This window comes from Nerophis lumbriciformis, linkage group LG25 (genome assembly GCF_033978685.3).
Source record: "Nerophis lumbriciformis linkage group LG25, RoL_Nlum_v2.1, whole genome shotgun sequence".
Taxonomy (NCBI): Eukaryota; Metazoa; Chordata; class Actinopteri; order Syngnathiformes; family Syngnathidae; genus Nerophis; species Nerophis lumbriciformis.
The window spans coordinates 40107339-40126732 of record NC_084572.2 but is presented as its reverse complement, the minus strand read 5'-3'; the positions used below and the strand labels follow the sequence as shown (position 1 = coordinate 40126732).

Below are 19394 nucleotides of genomic sequence, written 5' to 3'. Positions count from 1 at the left end.
ACCAGAGCTTCTTAACCTTGTCAAACCAGCGTCCTCCACAGTAGACATTTGGTCTACACCAGAGCTTCTTAACCTTGTCAAACCAGCGTCCTCCTCAGTAGACATTTGGGCTACACCAGGGCTTCTAAACCTTGTCAAACCAGCGTCCCCCACAGTAGACATTTGGTCTACACCAGGGCTTCTAAACCTTGTCAAACCAGCGTCCTCCACAGTAGACATTTGGTCTACACCAGGGCTTCGTAACCTTGTCAAACCAGCGTCCTCCTCAGTAGACATTTGGTCTACACCAGGGCTTCTTAACTTTGTCAAACCAGCGTCCTCCACAGTAGACATTTGGTCTACATCAGGGCTTCTTAACTTTGTCAAACCAGCGTCCTCCACAGTAGACATTTGGTCTACACCAGGGCTTCTTAACCTTGTCAAACCAGCGTCCCCCACAGTAGACATTTGGTCTACACCAGGGCTTCTTAACCTTGTCAAACCAGCGTCATCCACAGTAGACATTTGGTCTACACCAGGGCTTCTTAACCTTGTCAAACCAGCGTCCCCCACAGTAGACATTTGGTCTACACCAGGGCTTCTTAACCTTGTCAAACCAGCGTCCCCCACAGTAGACATTTGGTCTACACCAGGGCTTCTTAACCTTGTCAAACCAGCGTCATCCACAGTAGACATTTGGTCTACACCAGGGCTTCTTAACCTTGTCAAACCAGCGTCCTCTACAGTAGACATTTGGTCTACACCAGGGCTTTTTAACCTCTTGAACCTCAGGGTCCAACTTTTCCACTAAATTATCCACACTGAATTAGTCATTTTACTCTTGATTTGAATCATATTCAATAATTGTGTCGAACCTACTTACAGTTTACATCCTTCCATCCATTTTCTACCGCTTGTGGTAGGCGGGGTACACCCTGGACAAGTCACCACTTCATCGCAGGGCCAACACAGATAGACAGAGAACATTCACACACTAGGGACCATTTAGTGTTGCCAATCAACCTATCCCCAGGTGCATGTCTTTGGAGGTGGGAGGAGCCTATCCCCAGGTGCATGTCTTTGGAGGTGGGAGGGGCCTATCCCCAGGTGCATGTCTTTGGAGGTGGGAGGAAGCCGGAGTACCCGACAGAACAATTTCCCTTGTGGATCATTAAAGTTTGTCTAAGTCTAAGTCTAAGTCTAAGTATGTCAAAGTTTGGCTCCTACCTTATAGGAGGACCTCTTTAAAGTTTTGTAAGAAATATCAGAAATATCAAGCAGCTAAAATGCTGCAGAGTGTTTTGCATTTTTCCCATCATGCTTTGTAATTTTTGATTTTTTTTTATGGTGAATGGACATTTTGTATAACAGCTACAAAGTTCAGTGAGCAGGTTGTGTTATGTGTGACCATGTGTGTTGCCATTTTGTGTTGGCCAAAAAAATATTTTTTTTGCACCATGACTAGGGAAGGTTGTCTGCATCGGGTCATATAAGTAATCTGCTGAACGTGGAAACTATTTTTTATGTCCATCCATCCATCCATCCATATTGTACCGCTTGTCACTCACGGGGTCACGGGGGTGGCTGGAGCCTATCCCAGCTGCATGCGGGCACATAGATCTAAATGAGCCACACTGCCCGCCCAATGACACCAAAGTGTCAGCATAAATGTCAGGCTTTTCAAATGAATGCAATATTAAACTTGAGACCTTTTGTGGGCCAAATTGGCCCGCGGGCTGTAGTTTTGACACCATTTGGGCTACCAATTTTGAAGTGAACCTTGAGGCCTGTCCAATAGCTCCGGTCTGGGTTACAGGAAATGAATCCTAAAACTCTAGGACTTCTTGTAGTTGAGCAGTGGAGTTGATGTTTGGAAGCCAGGCTGCACTTGCTTGTTAGGATGGTGAAGCTGCGTCCCTTCCTCCTCCTCCTCCTCCTCCTCCTCAGGAATGTTGTTCCTGTGGGAGGTGTGCAGCAAAATGCACACAACTGGGCCTGCTTTTAAATAGGCCTCGTTACGTCAGCCCAGCAAAAGGCCGTGCACTCCCAGGTTGCTCCAGGGACTGCCAGACCAACCAGTATTCATTCCATGTCATAAAGTCAGCTCCATTTGAGAGCCAGGACCAGCAGAGTGACATTTCCCCTCAGCTCGGCCTTGTTTACGCGTGGACAAAAGGCTGCGATGAAGGCGTACTCACCTTCGTAAAGCTGGGCATACTGAGGGAAGCCTGCGGCCCGCAGCCAGGTACAGGCCTCTTTGGCTTCGATCTCTGCAGACGACAAGAACACGGAGGCTCGTCAGATTAGCGGACACAATCAACAGAAACTTCCAACACATGAAAACGGAGATAAAACACTTTTTAGTCCCATTCAAGTCCTTTCATTTGGGGGAAATATGGCGTCAACAACACGTGGTTTCAAATAAGCACTGTGGTTTGGCTGCTCGGTCTATGGAAGTCACCTGTGTCTGCAATTAGCGCTGTTCCGGAAAACATTGACGTTAACGGTTGGGGCTGTAGGCAACCTCCTGATGGAGTTTTTTTTCTTTACTCCTCAAGAAAAGAGTAGTTTCATTTGAGATATCATGACTAGCCAGCATCCTGCAACTTTAACAATGAAACTAGTTCCAGTTACACTCGTTTGTTATGAATTAATTGCATCTTTAAAACATGCCCATGTGGTCTCAATCAGTGTTTATTAACAATCACTTGTGGTGCTAATGACAATCTCAAACAAACAAGTCCGCAGCGAAAGTCATAGAGACGTTTCTTAAGCGCAAAAATTACGACTAATGTCGTGAAGCTGTTATTAGGGCCCGCATGGCCCATTGCAAAAGGACTCATGCAATGGGACATAAGGACCTATTGAATTTGTAAGGTTTTATTCTTTATTCTTCCGCCGCCACGTTAAACTGTAATTTGACCCACTTAACATGCTTCAAAACTCACCATATTTGACCCACACATCAGGACCTGCAAAAAAGACATTTAAAAAAAACAAACAAACCTCAAAACTCAAAATTGCGCTCTAGCGCCCCCTAGGAAAAAAAACAACTAGACTGCCTATATCTCCCACTAGGAAAATCGGAGAGACATGAAACAAAAACCTGTATGTAGGTCTGACTTAGACCTAGTTTTCATAATTGTATATCATCGGGCAAAAATCAACAGGAAGTTGGCAATTCCCCCTTCAAGACAAAAAAGTACTAAAAACAGTCACTTTTGCCTCTTTGAGCTGTAATTTGACCCCCTTAACACGCTTCAAAACTCACCGAACTGAACGCACACATTAGGACTGGCAGAAATTGCGATCTAATAAAAAAACCTAACCCCAAATCTCAAAAATGTGCTCTAGCGCAATTTTTTAATGAAACGCACAAAAAACTGCTCCTCGGATGAAAAAACTGACAAAACTGCCTGTAACTCCCACTGGGAAGGTCGGAGAGACATGAAACATGAAAAACCTCTATGTAGGGCTCACTTAGACCTACATTTCATAAATTGACAACCCCCAGCAAAAATCAACAGGAAGTTTGCTATTCCCCCTTCAAAACAAATTTTTTGTAAAAACCGGTCACCTTCCTTCAAAAACTATCTCCTCTGAGCGCGTTTGTCGTTTCGGCTTCAAACTAACACAGGAGAGAGATTACACTCTTGTGTATAAAATAACAGAACAGCGTTTTAATACCTGCTCCGGTTTTGATTTTATGACCCTTCAAAGACCCGCTGCGCTGATGCTGCTGCGCTGCTGTTTTTTTAAGATGGCTGCTTAAAAGCAGGAAGCACCAGCGTGCCCACACAAACTAGACAAAAGTATTGGGACACTTATGACTACCACCGGATAAAAGTATTGGGACACTTAGGCCGAAAACTGGACAAAAGTATTGGGACACTTAGGCCGACAACTGGACAAAAGTATTGGGACACTTGGGACTACAACTTGACAAAAGTATTGGGACACTTAGGACTACAACTTGCCAAAAGTATTGGGACACTTGGGACTAAAACTGGACAAAAGTATTGGGACACTTAGGACTAGCACCTGCCAAATACGCGGGCCCGACCAACGCTGCTTGCAGCTTTAATTTCATTTGCACTTTAATTGTAAATACTGTTTAGTGTAGAAACATATGGATTATTCATTTATTTCAGCACTAATTCATTGTATGTAAAGGTCTATGTGTTAAATAAATATGAATCTTTGTGATTAACACATTTTCATATCAATTGACAAGGTAGTAAACTGTAATTAGGTCAGATAAAAAATATTGAATATGTCATGTCTGTGTAATCATGTTTTGTTTTAGTCATGTTTTGTTTAGTTATTGGACTCTTTAGTTTCTGGCTTTTCACACCCTTGTCAAGGTCAAGGTTCAACTTTATTGTCCCCACGGGGAAATTTGTCTTGGGCACAGTGCATCATTGCTTTCTTAACATACACAAAAACACAAGCACAGACACAACCACAACCATACAACTAACATTTAAACATCAGAACATGGAGCTTGATAGACATAGGTGGCACTTTGATGTAGGCATAAAATCTACAGTATGGAGATAAAGATAAAGTACCAATGTGCATTGCACTAGAGCTCATGGATAAAGTGCTGTGTGCTAAAGTGCTTAGTTCTAAAGTGCTATGTGCTAAAAAAGTGCTAACCTATGTATTAAAATTCTATTGCACATTGTTGGTCAGCTTAATGGAGGCTGGAACAAATGATAATTTAAGGCGGTTAGATTTGCATAGTGGGACCCGGAGTCTTCTCCCTGATGGCAGGGTTCCATATTCAGGAAAGAGTGGGTGTTGTGAGTTGGAAATAATTTTCTTAGCTTTTTTCCTAACTGCCTGCTCATAGATGCTCTGTATAGGCTCATATTCTTTCCTCCCTACGATTTTCATTGCCGTTTTATGCATGCCGGCCAGTTTGCTTTTTAGCTTAACGGTTAGGTTGCCAAACCATGAGGTGATCCCGTATCTAATGATGCTCTCTACAATGGCACGGTAGAAAATCATCATGATGTGGCTGCTTACGCCGTACAATCTTAATCTTCGCAAAAAATATAGCCTCTGTTGCAGTCTATTGCACAGTTTGTCAATATGTGTCTTCCAGCAGAGAAGATTGTCTTGTTTCCATGATTATCCATTAGTTTCACCTGTTCCACGTTTGGACTCATTGTGCACTCTTGTTTGTCACCATAGCAACCCATTAGTTTTCACCTGTCACGTCACGCACCTGTTTCACGTTTTGAGTCACGCACCTGTTTTCGTTAATCATGTCTGTAGTATTTAAGTTCATAGTTTTCAGTTGGTCTTTCTGGTGACATCTCCACATTTATACTCTACACACTCTTCATCCTCTTAGATCCTGCTTCATGTCCCATGCCAAAGTAAGTTTTTGTTCCATGTTTATAGTTTTTTTGGTTTCATAGTTTGTTCCCCGCCATTGTGCGCACCTTTTGTTTACTTCCTATTTTTGATCAAATTAAATAAATATGTTCTCACATTCCCGTCTCGCCCGAGCCAACTTTCCGTTGCCTTCTAGAAAAACTAAACCCCAGGACCAAGTCTTGACAGAATATGATTAAAATTGTGGGGCGGTACAGCTCGGTTGGTAGAGCGGCCGTGCCAGCAACTTGAGGGTTCCAGGTTCGATCCGTGCTTCTGCCATCCTAGTCACTGCTGTTGTGTCCTTGGGCAAGACACTTTACCCACCTGCTCCCAGTGCCACCCACACTGCTTTAAATGGAACTTACATATTGGCTTTCACTACGTAAAGTGCTTTGAGTCACTAGAGAAAAGTGCTACATAAACATTATTCAATTCAAATCCAGGGTAAGATTATTAATATTATAATGGAAAATTTGGGCCCAGAGTCTAAAAAGGTTAAGAACCTCTGGTCTAAAGAGCTAGCTTTCCCTTTATATCTAAAAGTGCATTTTTGTTTTCCAGGTTGGAAAAACGAGGTCGGGCGTTGTCGTCTTTTTGTGTCATAAAATAACAAAACAAGTCTCCATAATCTAGCAAAGGCACAAAAATGTCCACGACAAGAATAAAGACATAGTAGAAGGTAGGGATGTAACGATAAACGGTATTAGTGGTTAGTATCATCATTTGGAATTAAAATAATCCAAAAAAAAGGTGATTAATGAAGTCACTTTGATCAACTCAGGGCGCCAGCTCGCTAGCTTAAATGCTAACATGAAAACAAGTCGTTTCTTAAGATCTTCTAAATTAGCTTAAGCAACTAAAGTGCTCGCTTGAACTCACTGAACATACACTTAGTGATCGTTCTATACGACACGGAGGAAGACCAGACGGAGGTCTTTTTACGCTGTGTTCAAGGACCGTCGAACACAGTAGGACGCCACAGCGCTCGCCAGAAATAAGGAATAACAATAATATATTTGATTTGTCACGCACTTTTCATTCAAATACATCTTCAAGTGCTTCAGTACAAAGCAATATTTTCAAACAAAAGCTAAGACATATTATACATATATATATAATTCCTAGATATGGTCGAAACTATTTAAAGTGCACTACGTATAATAAACGCAACATTATTAATATTGCTACTACGGATAATTTAAACAAAAACTCGTCAAAACAGCCCAATACTTATAATATGGGCTTTTTAAACATAAGATCATTGTCTCCCAAAACGTTATTAGTTAATGAGGTCATTAGAGACAACAATCTTAACATCATTGGTCTTAGCGAAACCTGGCTCAAACCAGACGATTTTTTTGCGCTAAATGAGGCATCTCCTCCTAACTATACGAATGCGCATATTGCCCGTCCCCTTAAAAGGGGTGGGGGGGTCGCACTAATATACAATGAAAACTTTAACCTTACCCCTAACCTAAATAATAAATACAAATCGTTTGAGGTGCTTACTATGAGGTCTGTCGCACCGCTGCCTCTCGATATGGCTGTTATCTACCGCCCCCCCAGGGCCCTACTCGGACTTTATCAATGAATTCTCAGAGTTCGTTGCTGATCTAGTGACGCACGCAGACAATATAATCATAATGGTGGACTTTAATATCCATATGAATACCCCATCGGACTCTCAGTGCGTGGCGCTCCAGACTATAATTGATAGCTGTGGTCTTACACAAATAATAAATGAACCTACGCATCGCAACTGTAATACGATAGATCTAGTGCTGGTCAGGGGTGTCACCACCTCCAAAGTTATGGTACTCCCGTGTACTAAAGTAATGTCCGATCATTACCTTATAAAATTCGAAGTTCTGACTCATTGTCAACAAACTAATAATAATAATAACTGCTATAGCAGCCGCAACATTAATGCTGCCACAACGATGACTCTTGCTGACCTACTGCCTTCGGTAATGGCACCATTCCCAAATTATGTCGGCTCTATTGATAACCTCACTAACAACAATATTATGTCAGACCCACTCGACATCCATTGCTTTCGGTCTCCCCTAGAGGGGGGGGGGGGGGTTACCCACATATGCGGTCCTCTCCAAGGTTTCTCATAGTCATTCACATCGACGTCCCACTGGGGTGAGTTTTTCCTTGCCCTTATGTGGGCTTTGTACCGAGGATGTCGTTGTGGCTTGTGCAGCCCTTTGAGACACTTGTGATTTAGGGCTATATAAATAAACATTGATTGATTGATACTAAAACACAATCAGTGAAGCATAAGAAACACACAAATAAATAGTGGGTTTTATAACAGTTTTAAAATACTTGGTTTTTATTTCCCACGATAATAATACTAACTGTCATGTGACATGTTCAGCTGGTAGAAGGTCTGACAAATACAGTTCTACACGATCAAGTGTGAACCTGTTGACCCGGTTAGTCTCACACTTTGGTCACATGGGCCGAGAAGCTCAAAGCATCCTTCGTGCAAACGCCGCTAACCTCCTCACGCAGGGACCGGGCGCCACCTAAGCTCCTTAGCCGTCGCACAGAACTCGGGCTTTGTTGAACCTTTGGCCGGCACCGCTCTTACAGGTGGCGTTCAGTCTGGTGCGGAGTGACACCGACGTGTGGAAAAGCGCCACAGCGTGTGTTACAATAGCGACGTCTCCCAATTACCTGTGAAGAGCCTTTAGATGTGGTCTGCCAAAAGGCTGCGCCTTGTCTCCTCAATGGACTCAGTCCACACCCCCCCAGACCCCTAGTCTCCTAGTCTTTGGTGTTTCTAGTGTCAAGGCAGGGAGGGCCATGTCTCGGGGCCGAGGGCAGCTTACTTTTACAATGGTCTCCTAAGTGTTGTGACAGCAATGTAGCGCTAGCATGACAAACAACAAGCAGACCTACAAAGGCAGGAAGGGAAGCTGCTAGAAACCAAACAAAAAATGTCGGATGAAAATGGGAATGCGGATTGAAGTCTACACTTGAAATGTCCCAGTCAAGTACATCATTTATTTGATTCGTTTTTTGGTCGAATTATTTTCTCAAATTTACACATTCGACCAAAAAATAGCCCTTTTAACGCAAACATAATTAAACATAATAACTTAATACAAATTGAGAAAATACATCCATCCATCCATTTTCTACCGCTTATTCCCTTTGGGGTCGCTGGAGCCTATCTCAGCTACAATCGGGCGGAAGGCGGTGTACACCCTGGACAAGTCGCCACCTCATCGCAGGGCCAACACAGATAGACAGACAACATTCACACTCACACTCACACATTATTAGGGCCCGCATGGCCCATTGTATAAGGACTCCCAAAGGGAGTCCTTATACAATGGGACATAAGGACCTATTGAATTTGTAAGGTTTTATTATTATTCTTCATTCTTTATTCTTCCGCCGCCACTTTAAACTGTAATTTGACCCACTTAACATGCTTCAAAACTCACCATATTTGACCCACACATCAGGACCTGCGAAAATTGCCTTTTTAAAAAAAAAAACCGAACCACAAAACTCAAAATTGCGCTCTAGCGCCCCCTACGAAAAAAAAACAACTAGACTGCCTGTAACTCCCACTAGGAAGGTCGGAGAGACATGAAACAAAAACCTTTATGTAGGTGTGACTTAGACCTAGATTTCATAATAGTATATTCTCGGGCAAAAATCAACAGGAAGTTGGCAATTCCCCCTTCAAGACAAAAAAGTACTAAAAACAGTCACTTTTGCCTCTTTGAGCTGTAATTTGACCCCTTTAACATGCTTCAAAACTCACCGAACTGAACACACACATCAGGACTGGCAAAAATTGTGATCTAATAAAAAAACCTAACCCCAAATCTCAAAATTGTGCTCTAGCGCAATTTTTTAATGAAACGCACAAAAAACGGCTCCTCGGATGAAAAAACTGACAAAACTGCCTGTAACTCTCCCTGGGAAGGTCGGAGAGACATGAAACAAAAACCTCTATGTAGGTCTCACTTAGACCTACATTTCATAAATTGACAACCCCCAGCAAAAATCAACAGGAAGTTTGCTATTCCCCCTTCAAAAATTTTTTTTTGTAAAAACCGGTCATCTTCCTTCAAAAACTATCTCCTCTGAGCGCGTTTGTCGTTTCGGCTTCAAACTATACAGGAGAGAGATTGAACCCTTGTGTATAAAATAACAGAACAGCATTTTAATACCTGCTCCGGTTTTGATTTTATGACCCTTCAAAGACCCGCTGATGCTGCTGCGCTGCTGTTTTTTTAAGATGGCTGCTTAAAAGCAGGAAGCACCAACGTGCCCACACAATGCAGACAAGGTAGGTACACTAGACAAAAGTCTTGGGACACTTCAGACTAAAAGTAGACAAAAGTATTGGGACACTTAGGACTAGCACCTGCCAAATACGCGGGCCCGACCAATGCTGCTTGCAGCTTTAATTTTAATTAATTTTGGACAATTTGGCATTTCAATTTCTTACACACACTTGTTATTTCATATGTTGACCAGAGGGGGAGCACTTTTAAAAGCGACACACAGTCAATGTGAAAAATCCCTCCTTTTTGGGACCACCCTCATTTCGATAGATGTCACCACAAATGAGACATTGTCTATTAGATGCAATGTTATTGATTTATGTCATCACTTCCTCATATGGAAGATACTTTTCCTTCTTCATGTCTCAAGAAGGCTACAAATACAGGAACACCCACACACACACACTCTTGTATTTGTTACCTTCTTGAGACCTGAGAAAAATGCCTCCCTCTGTAGGACCAGCCTTTCTAGATATATAAAGTTGTGTATTTACAACATTAATAATATATACATACTATGCAAATATAAAAAGGCTTGTTGTGAAAAATGAGTTGGAATTTCACAAGAAAAAAAGTCACAATTTCACAAGAAAAACGTAGAATTTTGGCAATATTATCATAAAAGTCGTCATTTTACTCAACGCAAGTAAAACTTTTACAAGAAAAATGGAACATCTGTGCAATATTATGATAAAAGTTGGGATTTTACTCAATAACAGTCGCAATTTTACAAGAAAAACTTTTTATGAAAAGAGTCGTATATATTTTTTTAAAATGAAAACTATTTTTCTATTCAAAAATACATTGAAAACAAATATGCAAAGTAATTTATATTTGTGAAATAGGAAATATATAATGTATTAATATGATTTTTTTTAATACATAAGACCATTATATCCATTCTATATTCAAGATATTTTTAAATGAAAATAAAATAAAAGCGAAAAAAAACTATACACTAAAAAAAAAAAACTTAATACAAATTGAGAAAATACATATATATTTTTTTTAAATGAAAACTATTTTTCTATTCAAAAATACATTGAAAACAAATATGCAAAGTAATTTATATTTGTGAAATAGGAAATATATAATGTATTAATATGATTTTTTTTTTTAATACATAAGACCATTATATCCATTCTATATTCAAGATATTTTTAAATGAAAATAAAATAAAAGCGAAAAAAAACCTATACATTTAAAAAAAAAACTTAATACAAATTGAGAAAATACATACATATTTTTTTTAAATGAAAACTATTTTTCTATTCAAAAATACATTGAAAACAAATATGCAAAGTAATTTATATTTGTGAAATAGGAAATATATAATGTATTAATATGATTTTTTTTAATACATAAAACCATTATATCCATTCTATATTCAAGATATTTTTAAATGAAAATAAAATAAAAGCGAAAAAAAATTATACATTTAAAAAAAAAAACTTAATACAAATTGAGAAAATACATATATATTTTTTTTAAATGAAAACTATTTTTCTATTCAAAAATACATTGAAAACAAATATGCAAAGGATATTTATATTTGTGAAATAGGAAATATATAATGTATTAATATGATTTTTTTTAATACATAAGACCATTATATCCATTCTATATTCAAGATATTTTTAAATGAAAATAAAATAAAAGCGAAAAAAAACTATACACTAAAAAAAAAAAACTTAATACAAATTGAGAAAATACATATATATTTTTTTTAAATGAAAACTATTTTTCTATTCAAAAATACATTGAAAACAAATATGCAAAGTAATTTATATTTGTGAAATAGGAAATATATAATGTATTAATATGATTTTTTTTTTTAATACATAAGACCATTATATCCATTCTATATTCAAGATATTTTTAAATGAAAATAAAATAAAAGCGAAAAAAAACCTATACATTTAAAAAAAAAACTTAATACAAATTGAGAAAATACATACATATTTTTTTTAAATGAAAACTATTTTTCTATTCAAAAATACATTGAAAACAAATATGCAAAGTAATTTATATTTGTGAAATAGGAAATATATAATGTATTAATATGATTTTTTTTAATACATAAAACCATTATATCCATTCTATATTCAAGATATTTTTAAATGAAAATAAAATAAAAGCGAAAAAAAATTATACATTTAAAAAAAAAAACTTAATACAAATTGAGAAAATACATATATATTTTTTTTAAATGAAAACTATTTTTCTATTCAAAAATACATTGAAAACAAATATGCAAAGGATATTTATATTTGTGAAATAGGAAATATATAATGTATTAATATGATTTTTTTTAATACATAAGACCATTATATCCATTCTATATTCAAGATATTTTTAAATGAAAATAAAATAAAAGCGAAAAAAAACTATACACAAAAAAAAAAAAACTTAATACAAATTGAGAAAATACATATATATTTTTTTTAAATGAAAACTATTTTTCTATTCAAAAATACATTGAAAACAAATATGCAAAGTAATTTATATTTGTGAAATAGGAAATATATAATGTATTAATATGATTTTTTTTTTTAATACATAAGACCATTATATCCATTCTATATTCAAGATATTTTTAAATGAAAATAAAATAAAAGCGAAAAAAAACCTATACATTTAAAAAAAAAACTTAATACAAATTGAGAAAATACATACATATTTTTTTTAAATGAAAACTATTTTTCTATTCAAAAATACATTGAAAACAAATATGCAAAGTAATTTATATTTGTGAAATAGGAAATATATAATGTATTAATATGATTTTTTTTAATACATAAAACCATTATATCCATTCTATATTCAAGATATTTTTAAATGAAAATAAAATAAAAGCGAAAAAAAATTATACATTTAAAAAAAAAAACTTAATACAAATTGAGAAAATACATATATATTTTTTTTAAATGAAAACTATTTTTCTATTCAAAAATACATTGAAAACAAATATGCAAAGGATATTTATATTTGTGAAATAGGAAATATATAATGTATTAATATGATTTTTTTTTAATACATTCTATATTCAAGATATTTTTAAATGAAAATAAAATAAAAGCGAAAAAAAAAAACTATACATTTAAAAAAAAAAAAAATAATAAAAAAAAAAAAAAATAATAATAATAATTTAAAAAAAAAAAATATATATATATATATATATATATATATATATATATATATATATATATATATATATATATATATATATATATATATATGTGTGTGTGTAACAAGAAATTTACAAAATCCAACATAAATTCACAAAATCAAAACGCATTTAAAAATTCTAAAATACCAACCGGTATAGCTTGGTTGGTAGAGTGGCCGTTCCAGCAACTTGAGGGTTCCAGGTTCGATCCCCACTTCTGCCAACCTAGTCACTGCCGTTGTGTCCTTGGGCAAGACACTTTACCCACCTGCTCCCAGTGCCACCCACACTGCTTTAAATGGAACTTAGATATTGGCTTTCACTATGTAAAGCGCTTTGAGTCACTAGAGAAAAGCGCTATATAAATATAATTCACTTCACATCCAGAGTAGAGGATGTGCACAGGAAAAGTACAGCGAAACCTCCATTTACAAACCCCTCTATTTGCAAACTTTTACATGTACAAACTTTTAGAGTGAACACTTCATGCCTTTTCTGTCATGCCTGGCATTGGCGATAAAAGTAGGGAGCAGCGTTTATGGGGAGGCGGAGCCTAACACGCCACAGCACACTGCTGGTCACTTCTCGTCTGACAACCACCAAGTTACATCTTACAAAAGATCCTTTTGGTCGCTGACTTATGACATATTAGCAAGGAGATGGCCGATAAAGGTCTTTTTAAAAATTGATACTTAAAAAAAAGCTCCATCCATCCATCCATTTTCTACCGCTTGTCCCTAAACTCATTAAAGAAAAAAATACAAATAGGAAAACAATTTTTTTTAAATTAATGAATCCATTTAGAATCTGAAAGATTAAAAATTGAGATTGAGATGTGTATTTTTTGAGCATTCCTAAGAATAAGGGCTTAATACATTATTATATTACAGTATATTACATTAAACATTGTTTTAACTAAGTAATGCTAATGGAAATTGCGCAACATGTTACTGCATACGTCAGCAGCCATATATATATATATATATATATATATATATATATATATATATATATATATATATATATATACATATATATATATATATATATATATATAAACGTGTGTTGTTTGCCAATACCGAGCTCATGTTTAAGACTTCTGCGTGTTTGCCAATACCGAGCTCATGTTTAAGACAAAGAAGGTGAGGCCATTGAAATGCAAATGGCACATGCAAACACCAGAGTTAGGTTTCATCCCCCAAAGACTGTGGGGGCCAATAAGTGGCTGAGGAGGGCCACTTGGAACAGTGAATAATAACAATGTACAAGGATTTGTGTCTTAATCAATTCACTTGCATTTGATTACAGTGTCAAAGATTATTTACACATTTTATGGTAAAAAAAAAAAACTGGCAGCTAAGTCGCCCGGAGTTTACTGTCTTCTTTACAGCATTTTACTGTAAATGTTTTTTACGGTAAAACAGCTCTTGTTTTATGTTGTGTATTATTGTAAATGAGACAACTGTACCACAGTTTTGTTTTTTGGACTCGCAGCTCATTTGATAGAATTGTAAAAAAACAAAAAACAAAAACAAAACAGTGGTACAAAGGAAAAACTCACAAATTATTTCTAATTTCTGGTCCAAATATCAAAACAAACTTAATACAAGTCGCCATCCCGAGTATTCATTTTTCAGTGTGACATAAGAACTTGTTCTAGGACAGGCCTGGGCAATTATTTTGACTCGGGGGCCACATTTAGAAAAAAATGGTGTTTGGGGGCCAATATATCTATTTTTAGGGACACTAATACAAAACCTCACAATAATGTTTGATTAAATGCTAAAAACTTCATGACAGACCTCCTTAAAAAACATAATGCAATTTTACATTTTTCTACGAACGATAAAACACTGAATATTGACAAAATATGAACATCGCACCCCCTTTCCATCCACATATTTTCCAATTAAGTGAAACGCAACAAAAATGCAAAAAACTGTGAAATATGAACGCGAAGGGTACAAAATAAACCCACCGACAATCTGATATATCACTAAGCTTTAGAACTTTGTTGTGAAAATCTCCTTCCGCGTCTGTGGAAACGTTTCCTGCCCACACTGCTTGGTGCCTCGTCTGAGCTGCTGTGACTTACATGACCATAGTAACTAATTAGATGACCATAGTAACTAATTAGATGACCATAGTAACTAATTAGATGAGCATAGTAACTAATTAGATGACCATAGTAACTCATTGGATGACCATAGTATCTAATTAGATGAGCATAGTAACTAATTAGATGACCATAGTAACTAATTAAATGACCATAGTAACTAAATAGATCACCATAGTAACTAACTAGATGAGCAGAGTAACTAATTAGATGAGCATAGTAACTAATTAGATGACCATAGTAACTAATTAAATGACCATAGTAACTAAATAGATCACCATAGTAACTAACTAGATGAGCAGAGTAACTAATTAGATGAGCATAGTAACTAATTAGATGAGCATAGTAACTAGTGTATCATGCAGATTCCAAGCATGTAAAGACTTAGTATAGTTGAAGGTGATTCTAAAAGATGAGTGCACATCATAATGGCATCTACACTTTACATCTTAAACATCTAAAACTATTATTTGGGAATGTCCAGCGGTCCAGATTGAAAAGCTTAACGGGCCCCATGTGGCCCCCGGGGTCTTCATTTGCCCAGGTCTGTTCTAGGCGGTGGATCTTCTGAGGAAACAATACCACTTTTCAGCGTCACAAGTTTGTCATAAGACAGGAAACTTCACAACACTAATCAGTTTAGCTAATAATGGCTTTTAATTGATCATTTCCAGATGACTTTGAAGTAAATATAATGTTTTATTTCATGAAATCTTACCAAGATAATGTTGACTTGTTGCATTGGCAGATTTGTTTTTGCTCATTACTAGCAAACATAACTATTTTTGAAGTATACCGTATTTTCCGCACTATTAGCCGCACCTAAAAACCACAAATTTACTCAAAAGCTGACAGTGCGGCTTTTAACCCGGTGCGCTTTATATATGGATTAATATTACGATTCATTTTCATAAAGTTTCGATCTCGCAACTTCGGTAAACAGCCGCCATCTTTTTTCCCGGTAGAACAGGAAGCGCTTCTTCTTCTACGCAAGCAACCGCCAAGGTAAGCACCCGCCCCCATAGAACAGGAAGCGCTTCTTCTTCTACTGTAAGCAACCACCCGCCCGCGTAGAAGAAGAAAAAGCGCGCGGATATACCGTACGTTTCATTTCCTTTGTGTGTTTACATCTGTAAAGACCACAAAATGGCTCCTACTAAGCGACAGGGATCCGGTTCATGAAAAGACGCAATCTCTCCATCCGCACACGGATTACTATTTCACAGCAACTGATATTCCTGTGAACCGCACTGTGGATACAACGGGAGCACGTACGGTGAATATTCGCACCACAGGGAATGAGAAGTCATCCTTCACTGTGGTTCTAGCTTGCCATGCTAATGGCCAGAAACTTCCACCCATGGTGATATTCAAAAGGAAGACCTTGCCAAAAGAGACCTTTCCAGCCGGCGTCATCATAAAAGCTAACTCGAAGGGATGGATGAAGAAAAGATGAGCGAGTGGTTAAGGTAAGTTGAAGTTTACGCGAAGAGGCCGGGTGGCTTTTTTCACGCAGCTCTGTCCATGTTGATATACGACTCCATGCGCGCCCACATCACGCTGGTTTTTAATATATTATTAAAGTTTGACTGACCTATCTGACTGTTTTTTTGACATTCCTTTAGCGCAGTTAGATGCGGCTTACAACACCGGGCGGCTTATAGGTGGACAAAGTTTTGAAATATGCCGTTCATTGAAGGCGCGGCTTATAACCCAGGGCGCCTTATGGTGCGGAAAATACGGTACTGTTTTTCTTTTTACAGTAATATGCTGTAAAAACTATACTGTACATTTTATGGGAAAAAACACAAAACCTGGCAGCTCATTTGTCATCATTTAAACTGTAAAATACATTGTAGTTTTATAGTGTACACTTTTATACATGTCTTGCTTCAAATTAATTCAATTATTAATGATGTACCGTATTTTTCGGAGTATAAGTCGCACCGGAGTATAAGTCGCACCGGCCGAAAATGCATAATAAAGAAGGAAAAAAACATATATAAGTCGCATTTTGGGGGGAAATGTATTTGATAAAAGCCAACAGCAAGAATAGACATTTGAAAGGCAATTTAAAATAAATCAAGAGGCTGAATAAGTGTACGCAGTGTTTCCCACACATTCATTTATTTGTGGCGGCCCGCCACGAAAGAATTACGTCCGCCACAAATTGATTTTTCGGCTTTTGACTCGCTCGACCGCTCATAAAAGCAATGGGACTGTCTGTGAATGTTGCTTGTAGTTACACCTCCGGTGCAGTAGGTGGCGGTAACTCCGCCAATAGCACTTAATTCACCTGGTGGTACAGAAGAAGAAGAAGAGGGACGGACGGACGGATGGACGAAACGGGATCAAAATACGAGGGTAATATGGGTTATAGGTAGATATGTTATAGCTGCATCGCTCGCGGCTCGTCATATATTTAACGTTAATCCGCTGCTTCATTAACACCGCCGCTGTTTGACTCGTGGGCCGGGGCAGACGAACGTAGTAAAAGTCACGTGTTACCCTACCGACGAGCTAACGTGTCCAGGTTATAACCATGTTGTCAATAAACACACATGGACTGAAGCTAAATTGTCCACTGTCCACTGCAGCATGTGAATGCAATGAAAATAATAAAATCTGAGCCAACCAGCTGTTAAAATGTTGTCCAGGTTAATGTTTTGGCCATTAAAGGCCCTTCATTTCAAGATTTCAACTGTGATCGGGCTTTAAACAGGTGGCTGACCTGTTCAGATGAGTGTAACTGCTACTGGTCAAATAATGTGAAATAGCATTTAATTTTACATGTATGCAATGCCATTTAAATGTAATTATAGATAATAATAATAATAATAATAAATACTGTGTAGTGTTGTAAATAGTCAACGGGAAGGATTCTAGTAAGATATAAGCCATGAGCACTACACAGCCAGAAAAAAACCTAGGCAGGACAAGTAAATATATTGGGGCAAGTAGATTTGAGAAGTCGGGCAAGTAGAAAAAAACCTTAACGTTGAACCCTGCATGTGTTGAGCTGCTGCCGCTTAAGGTTAGACAGAACTGTACATAGAGCGGTTCTGCTTGTTAGTAATAAATTCTAATGTTGGATGTTCACTCCTTCACACAGATGAGTATAGAAAAATATTTTCAACAGCCGAAAAGGGCTGGACTTGGAGAGGAGGTAGGCCTACAGTCCGGACCACAGGTGCGACCTGTTCAGCAGCAGGAGGAGGAGGAGGAGGTTGACTGACTGTGGCAGGACACCTCTGCCTCTGTTTCACTTTATGTTGCTGGTAAATAATATGATTGTAGTATTAGGCTAAAGTTAAATTATTTAGTATTCACTAATTAAAGGGGCATAGCTTTAAGAGACATTTGAGCTTTTATATTTTATAAGATATATTTTTTTGTAAGAACCACAATTAATAAATATATTTCAGTGAATCACTAATTGTTCAAATCTGTATATAAATATGTACATAAAATGTTGTAATTATATTCCAACTCCGCGTTCTTCTTGGTCATCGCCGCTGCCGCCGCCACCCCCCGCCCCCCGACCACACCACCACAAATAGATGCCTGTCCTGTGGGAAACACTGGTACGTTATATGAGGCATAAATAAGCAACTGGTATGTTAACGTAACATATTATGGTAAGAGTCATTCAAATAACTATAACATATAGAACATGCTATACGTTTACCAAACAATCTGTCACTCCATCCATCCATCCATTTTCTACCGCTTATTCCCTTTGGGGTCGCGGGGGCCGCTGGAGCCTATCTCAGCTACAATCGGGCGGAAGGCGGGGTACACCCTGGACAAGTCGCCACCTCATCGCAGGGCCAACACAGATAGACAGACAACATTCACACTCACATTCACACACTAGGGACCATTTAGTGTTGCCAATCAACCTACAATTCCCATATATTCCCATAAATTCCCATCAATTCCCATTAATTCCCATATATTCCCATTAATTCCCATATATTCCCATTATTTCCCATATATTCCCATTAATTCCCATTAATTCCCATATATCCCCATTAATTCCCATATAATTCCATTAGTTCCCATATATTCCCATATATCCCCATCAATTCCCATATATTCCCATTAATTTCCATTAATTCCCATATATTCCCATAAATTACCATCAATTCCCATATATTCCCATTAATTCCCATATATTCCCATTAATTGACATATATTCCCAATAATTCCCATATATTCCCATTAATTCCCATATATTCCCATATATTCCCATATATTCCCATTAATTCCCATATATCCCCATTAATTCCCATATAATTCCATTAGTTCCCATATATTCCCATATATCCCCATCAATTCCCATATATTCCCATTAATTTCCATTAATTCCCATATATTCCCATAAATTACCATCAATTCCCATATATTCCCATTAATTCCC

The 19394-nt window shown here is 37.3% G+C and overlaps 1 protein-coding gene across 4 annotated transcripts in view; it reads right to left on the bottom strand.

Moving 5' to 3' along the window:
• Positions 1-19394, bottom strand: part of dlc1 (DLC1 Rho GTPase activating protein) — a 222371-nt gene that overhangs the window by 52227 nt on the left and 150750 nt on the right. For all 4 annotated transcript variants that reach the window (XM_061984396.1, XM_061984398.2, XM_061984400.1 and 1 more), the window contains one exon: positions 2178-2249. In XM_061984396.1, coding sequence (XP_061840380.1) covers positions 2178-2249 — 72 coding nt within the window. The remainder of the gene's footprint in view (positions 1-2177; positions 2250-19394) is intronic.